Source organism: Scylla paramamosain, chromosome 18, assembly GCF_035594125.1.
Source record: "Scylla paramamosain isolate STU-SP2022 chromosome 18, ASM3559412v1, whole genome shotgun sequence".
In the NCBI taxonomy this organism is placed as follows: Eukaryota; Metazoa; Arthropoda; class Malacostraca; order Decapoda; family Portunidae; genus Scylla; species Scylla paramamosain.
The window spans coordinates 2,650,001-2,657,500 of record NC_087168.1 but is presented as its reverse complement, the minus strand read 5'-3'; the positions used below and the strand labels follow the sequence as shown (position 1 = coordinate 2,657,500).

Here is a 7,500-nt window from a genome sequence, read left to right as displayed (position 1 = left end):
TTTTTTTGTCACCACGTAAAAGGCCCGCCATATCTGTTACTGTGATGAGATAAAGGTTAGTTGTAGTGACTTGTTGGTTAGTGATTGCTCTCTCATCACTCCTATCACTACGTACCACCGCACCACAACACATCGCATCGCATCCCCAGCCATTCCATCAGTATTTACTTGTCACGCGAATATATATTTTTCCCGACATGGTCTCGTGTTGTTAAATGCTCTGTTGCATTATAAAGGCTTATTTTCAGATGCTACAGATGAGCAGTCTGGCTTTTAGAGGGTTTTATTTCTTTTCATTGTTGGTATAGAATCCTTGTTTAACAATTACCTGCCTTGTAAACTGTTGAAAACTCGGATTATTCTCACTAGAGCCTGTTAAATTATCTTTAGAATTATGAAAACACGAATGAGGGAATCGAAGGCTTTGCGCTGCAACATCAGAGAGAGAGAGAGAGAGAGAGAGAGAGAGAGAGAGAGAGAGAGAGAGAGAGAGAGAGAGAGAGAGAGAGAGAGATTGATTCAGTCCCGTTTGAGAAATGGATCGACAATCTTATAAATAGTATCATCATCAGCAGCAGCATCAGCGTCAGCATCATCAACCGGAACGTTACCATTACTATCTCCGTGCAACAATCTAGAGAGCGCAAATTTTCACATTGCAGTTTTCTTTTATTATTTACTCATGCAACAAACATTCAAAGGTGCACTGGCTATTTATGGCGGTGTTTTCCTGGAGCAGTTACAGTATTACGTAACAGGAAAGTGGAGTGGGGCAGCGCTGCCAGACGCGAGGCTCGGACAGAAAGAAAAAGAAAAAAAAAAATCTCACTACTATTATTTTCAAAGGCCACATAGGTGATTAGCCTGGTTCTCAAGAGTGTTTTTCTGTTCATAATGAAGAAATATCGCTAATAATTCTGAAATGCTTTGCTCTCTCACAATGACTGTTTTCAAAGGCTATAAACATGATTAGCCATGTTCTCGAATGTGTTTCTCATGTTAATAATGTAGAAATGTAGTTAATAGTTCACTAGAGCCGTACAAACTCTTAGAAATCCGTGTAACTTTAACTAGAGCCTTCTGCAAGTAATGTTGTGGCGCAGAGAAGTTTCAGAATATGGCCCGAAGACTGAGTAAATTTTGCCTATCGAGCACCCACATTTCAACAAGTGTGTTTACCTCTCTCTCTCTCTCTCTCTCTCTCTCTCTCTCTCTTATTGTCTGTTCCATTTTTTTATGTCAAATTTGCCTGCTGTGTTGTTCTTTTGATTTTTTTTCTATATTCTTTCCTCTCCCTTTTTTCTTGCTCTTTTTTTCCAGTTACTTTTTTTCTTGATCCATTTTTTTTAAATTATTTTTCCCGTTGTTTTTGTTCTTTCCACTTTACCTTTTCCCTGTTTCTTGCCTTTCTCGTTAATTTTTTCGATTTTTTCCATTTTTCTGCCCTTTTGTATTTTTTTTCTATTCCTATTTTCTTTTAGTCTCTTTCTTCTTACATTTTTTTTCTTAAACTTCTAAATAGATAATGAAAATTAAGGACTTCTTAACTTTGGTGCAGTTTAGAAGGAAGAGTGAAGGAAACGACTTGATGGAAATGAAAACCAGGAGAAAGAAAGGAACGAGTGAAAGAAACGAGTTAGGAGGAACGGAAAGGTGTACAAAAGGAGGAAGGAACGAAGGAAATTATGTAGGAACTGTAAGGAGGGGAAGTAAGACAGTCATTTTTATTATCGGCAGAAAAGGAAAGAAAGTGTTATGAGTATGGTGTAATGGATGAGAGAGAGAGAGAGAGAGAGAGAGAGAGAGAGAGAGAGAGAGAGAGAGAGAGAGAGAGAGAGAGAATTTTTGGAAATGGATATTATTATTATTATTATTATTATTATTATTATTATTATTATTATTATTATTATTATTATCATTATTATTATTATTGTTATTATTATTATTATTATTATTTACTGAGTGATAATGGTAGCAGTAGTATTAGTAGTAGTAGTAGTAGTAGTAGTAGTACTAAAAAGCAGTGGAACTTTTAACATAGTAGTAGTGAAAGTAGAGAAAGTTTTCAAGAGTTTTCATGATCTAAGAAGTAGTTTAACAAGAATTCTGCATCATCAATAGGAAAAAGCACGCTTAGAAAATGTTTCAGAGTACTGGCCATGCTTATAGTGAGAGAGAGAGAGAGAGAGAGAGAGAGAGAGAGAGAGAGAGAGAGAGAGAGAGAGAGAGAGAGAGAGATCCTTTATGCTGAATCTGTCATCATATTAAGTTCATTACCTATTCCCTAGAAATAAATGTGAAGTTTAACCAGCTTGGCCACTACAGTCTAACCTGCTCCAACCCAATCCAACAACACAGTCCAACCTTACTTAACTTACCCCTTATCTGTTCTGAGCACACCTAACAAAAACTAACCTAACAACATAACCTATCCTAACTTAACTTACCTTTATCCATCCAAAAACTAACCTTACCAAACCTAACCTAACTATCCTAACCAACCCTAACCTATCCTATCAAGCCTAGCTCATAACCATAACTGATCACCAAGAATTACACAAATAGATTTTCAACAGCGATCTACTTGTAGGTCCTAACTGGACTGTGTTATTAAAGTACATTAGGAGTGGGGATCATATTCTCTAACATTCTGGCATCTTATCTCAACAGCCCTCAAAATCTGGTTGGCATCTTGGAACAGTTTAGTCCATTTTAGCTCAAAACTGCACGAAACTAGACACTTTTAGACCGAGAATTTTGCTAGACACAACACACAGCTCACTGATTTTAAGACAGCAACCCTGAACCTTATTAAATCAAGTGATTGCAGTCTAAATAAAAGAATAAGACAACCACTGCATTCTGAGAGTTAATAAGGGCTGCAGTGAAAGGTTCTGAACATATGTAACAGTTACAGGAAATGAACAGGCCTGGATGTAGCAGTCCCTAAAAGAACATACACATAAACTGGCATTTTTAGTGGTGTTTTTGTGATTTCTAATGTTAAGTATTGTAGACAATTAATGGAAAAATACCCATGAGAAAGCAACATATCTCTCTGGGTTTTGAAAGACAGTTCCTGTAAGAGTCCAAAGCATTTCAAAATATGGGGTATGGATGATCAGTTTCCTTGCTTGGCGTCACATCACTGGTTTACAAGAACTCAAGGCCACTAGATCACGAATGTAGCTGTATCTCGAGTGCAGTGCTGATGATGCCTTGAGGCTCAGAAAGCACACTTGGCAAGGCGACACAAGTTAAGCCTGGTGCAATGAGGCGTTGATGAAAGCCTGGAAGCAAGACAGTGAGGTGGCACGAATAAGCACAACAGGAATGCAATAAAGAGTAATGATTGAAGATGTTTGTGCTACATCAAGTGTATATTAAAAGGATAGAAATGCATTTTGTTTTGTTATATTTATTTATGCAAACTCTGTGCCCTAAACTTCAACTTAAAGTGTATACATACATTAACTTGTGGGATTAGTACTAGAACATAAAAACATTAAGAAAATAAGGGAAGCTACAAGAAGCCATCAAGCCTACACATGGCAGTGCCTACATAAAACATATTTACCTACCTTTTTCCACCTATCTGAAGTAGCTATCCAAAGTATTGCCTGTCATATTTTACTTCAGAGTGAAAGCACCTGTGACCTCCTCCTCGTACCCAGCCACCTCCTTGTGTTGGCTCAGTACAGCATTACCTGAGGGCTTAAGTGCACCACATTCTCCATGATGTCATAATCCCTGCCTCACTCAAGTCAGGTGTGCATGAGTGTGTGGCGCATGGTTTGTGTGTGAAGGTCTGGTCTGAAATGTCATGTAAAAGAAACCACTGAATGAAAAGATGGTAATTTTCTTCCTTTTAAGTTAGTAGGTACAGTTTCATAATGGGAGGGGGTGTGAATATTATGAGTAGGAAATAAGCTTAGTTGGCAGAATTCTTGCAGTGATATGGTTCAATGGTTATCAAATACCATAATTGTAAAATTTTATGATCATATTTTAAATTGATTGTGCATATCACTTGTTCAAGTTCTCAGTTTTGACTTGAAAGTATCTGCACATTTATACCAGACATTGATTATATCTCAAAATTTGTCTCAAGTATTTTGTGGTCTTTTAGAACAAACACTTACTGTGTAATACACACACACACACACACACACACACACACACACACACACACACACACACACACACACACACACACACACACACACACACACACACACACACACACACACACACACACACACACACACACACACACACACACACATTGAATTGACACACACAAGCATAGCTCTCTTCCTATATGTCACAACTAGGTAAAAACACACACACACACACACACACACACACACACACACACACACACACACACACACACACACACACACACACACACACACACACACACACTGACCAACAAAGTTGTGTGTGCAAGGAGCATTCACAGCTTTAAAGATAAATATGACAGATTAGCTTTTAAAAGACATCACATCATGAACTAGACTCAATCCTGTAAGAATACATTTAGGTAAGAAAACACACACACACACACACACACACACACACACACACACACACACACACACACACACACACACACACACACACACACACACACACACACACACACACACACACACACAGGAGAGAGAGAGGAGATTTAATAAACATCTATAGAATGATAAATGGCATGGAAAATGTGGACAAAGAAAGTTTTATAAATTTAGACACACAGTACAAAGGGGCACAATAAGAAGTTGAAGAAAGTTAACTGTAGAAGAGACATTAAGAAGTATAGCTTTTCTCACAGAAGTGTGAACAAATGGAATGAACTCAGTGAAGACGTTGTCAGTGCCGAAACTGTCAGTGCTTTTAAGACCAAACTAGATAGACATAGAGACAGGATACTATGAGATTACTCCCCTCCTGTAAACCACAGCTAGGTAAATACAACAAGGTAAATACACACACAAAGAGAAAGGCAGAGTTGCTCATCTGCCACCCCTGCCAGGTTGAAAAACCACAACTCCTCTCCATACCTCCTAATTACTCCCTGCCAGATGGTCAGAGGCTACAGTGTGGATGGTGATGCCTCTTGATGTTCACACATCAGGGCTTGATTCTGTTTAGAAAAAAAACAACCTAATATGACCTAATGGTGGTCAGTCAGATTTGGTAGATCACATCACGTCTGGGCCACATCTTCCCAAGTTCCTGGAGTCACATGATCTCTTTGCTGTGGTTGTACAAAAGCCAGTCAGTCAGTCCAAAAGTGTCATACATTCTTGTGCAGTCTCTATCTTGTATTACTATAGATGAAGGACTGCAGTGTTTTCCATAATGCAGGGAGAGAGAACATAACACTAGGGAAGATGTAAGAAGCCAGCCGGCCTATGTGTGGCAGTCCCTGTTTAATCTTGTACCCACTCGCCATCCTTAAACACTGATTTATCAAGCTCCCTATTGACTCGAATTTACCACTGTACCCACTCGCCATCCTTAAACACTGATTTATCAAGCTCCCTATTGACTCGAGTTTACCACCATGATTACCGAGTCTGTTCCAGTTGTCTACTAGCCTACTGTTCTTGTGTGCTCTTTTTTTTTCTATCAAGTTCTTTCCAGATTACTAACCCTAAGAATCTTGTGTACTCTTGAGAAAAAAACTAACCTGGTACAAACCTAAGTGATGAAAATGCAAAACGGTGCGTGTCAGTTTGTTTTCTTTTACTTGAAGATTGACACTTTTCTATGGTGTCAAAATAGTTCACCAGTTACCAGCTTTTTCATGCATTCCTTATACAAGGTTAGAGCTTTCCCAGTACTACATCCATTATGGTCCTTGTTATGTCACTTGTGCTCCTTGTTATGTTCCTTGTGTATCCCAAGAAAGGTTATGTATTTTAATTTACAAACAAAATTCTTGTAGGGCACCAGAAATCTGTTGCTTTGGTTATGCTTATATTTTGATTGTCTATATTTCAGTCATGTCTAGCTTGCAATGGATGATGATGGCCAGAAACAGAGACTTCTTGACGTAATAGGGTGAGTTTTGTTGCTGTTCTTGTGTGAGGGAGTCCTTTCCAGTGAGAGAGAATGGTGAGAAATGTTGAATGTTAGTGTGGTAATGTTAGTTACTCACAGTGTAAAGTTGTTGTGGTAATGCTAGCCATGGTGTAAGGTTTGAAGTTGTGGGGATAACTTTTAACAATTATTGTAAAGGTTGCTTTGAATTATGGGTTTGAAACTTAGCTGTGTCCTTTAGGAAGGGAGTGGGTAGGGCTTCTCACCTACATTCATGCTGCAGTAATACATCAGCCAAAGCTATAGGTCTTAGCTGGTAGTGGTTCTTTTCATTGTATGTCAAGATTTAGTTCTTTGATGAGTTATTTGTGAAAGCATACATGTTTTTCAAAGTCAGAGTTGTATTAGGTAGTATATTGCAAGTTTAGAATTTAAATATCAAGTGATATATTCTAATGGTTTTCTTGATATCTTTTGCAGAGATCCCCATGCACTTGAAACCTTCCTAGAAACTCTACCTGGCTCAGTAAGTTGTTCATTCGTGGATTCTTGTCTCTTTGATTAATTTTGTTGAGTCTCAGTCTATAACAGTAAATTTACTTATTGTAATTAGTCGAAGATAAAACAAACACCTTAGAGTTATTATGTCTTAATATTTTGAAGTGTTCTTGTGATATTTTTCCAATTTTATGAAATGCTGACATTGTGTTGAATTATTAAGAAGTGTTGGAGTGGTATGTGAAGGAACATGAGTTGATGAATGAGTGCTTTATTCCTGATTAGATTTGCAGTTACTTCTTCAGAGGAATATAATAATAATAATAACTGAAGCTAGTCATGGATACAGTACTTGCTCCTCAGCCTGTGTTCCCTTCACCAACTGCCTCCAATTTGCCACATCATCATCACAAGTGTTGCAGTTATCATTTGTGCTGAGTTCACTTGCATGTTACTGTAGGCTTGCCATTAGAGTGTGCTTATTGGCTTCTTGTTGCTCCAGAAGTGAAAGCAGTAATACATTAAATCATGGATACAAGAAATTATTGGTCCATCTCTCTCTCTCTGTCTTTCAAAGGGGTGGCTGCAATAGGAGGGTTTTCATGTATTTATATTATTAATTTTATAGAAGTTTTTCCCTAGTCATTGAACAGGAGGTTAGTTTTCTTATACATGCGTGCACACACACACACACACACACACACACACACACACACACACACACACACACACACACACACACACACACACACACACACACACACACACACACACACACACACACACACACACACACACACACACACACACACACACACACACACACACACACACACACACACACACACACATCAGTTAATCTATTAGTCAATCCATGTCTGTGTGTGTGTTTATATATCTGTTTACCTGTCAGTTAATTCATCTATCCATTCATTTATTTGAGCACTGATTCTGGTGCTT

At 38.2% G+C, this 7,500-nt stretch overlaps 2 protein-coding genes across 8 annotated transcripts in view; one reads left to right on the top strand and one right to left on the bottom strand.

Annotated features, from left to right (window-relative positions):
* LOC135108997 (mucin-2-like) overlaps nt 1-7,500 on the top strand; it is a 35,898-nt gene that overhangs the window by 6,396 nt on the left and 22,002 nt on the right. For 4 of the 7 annotated variants that reach the window (XM_064019938.1, XM_064019934.1, XM_064019936.1 and 1 more), the window contains exons 2-3: nt 6,004-6,063; nt 6,523-6,568. In XM_064019938.1, the coding sequence (XP_063876008.1) occupies nt 6,020-6,063; nt 6,523-6,568 (90 nt within the window). In that variant the 5' untranslated portion in view covers nt 6,004-6,019. Of the gene's footprint in view, nt 1-3,627; nt 3,769-5,702; nt 5,724-6,003; nt 6,064-6,522; nt 6,569-7,500 lie in introns of those variants that run through there. The other 3 variants (XM_064019937.1, XM_064019935.1, XM_064019939.1) reach the window with 2 other exon arrangements.
* LOC135108998 (NADPH oxidase 4-like) overlaps nt 3,682-7,500 on the bottom strand; it is a 120,062-nt gene continuing 116,243 nt past the window's right edge. The window contains exon 18 of the mRNA XM_064019948.1: nt 3,682-3,813. The gene's annotated coding sequence lies outside the window, so the exon portion shown is untranslated. The remainder of the gene's footprint in view (nt 3,814-7,500) is intronic.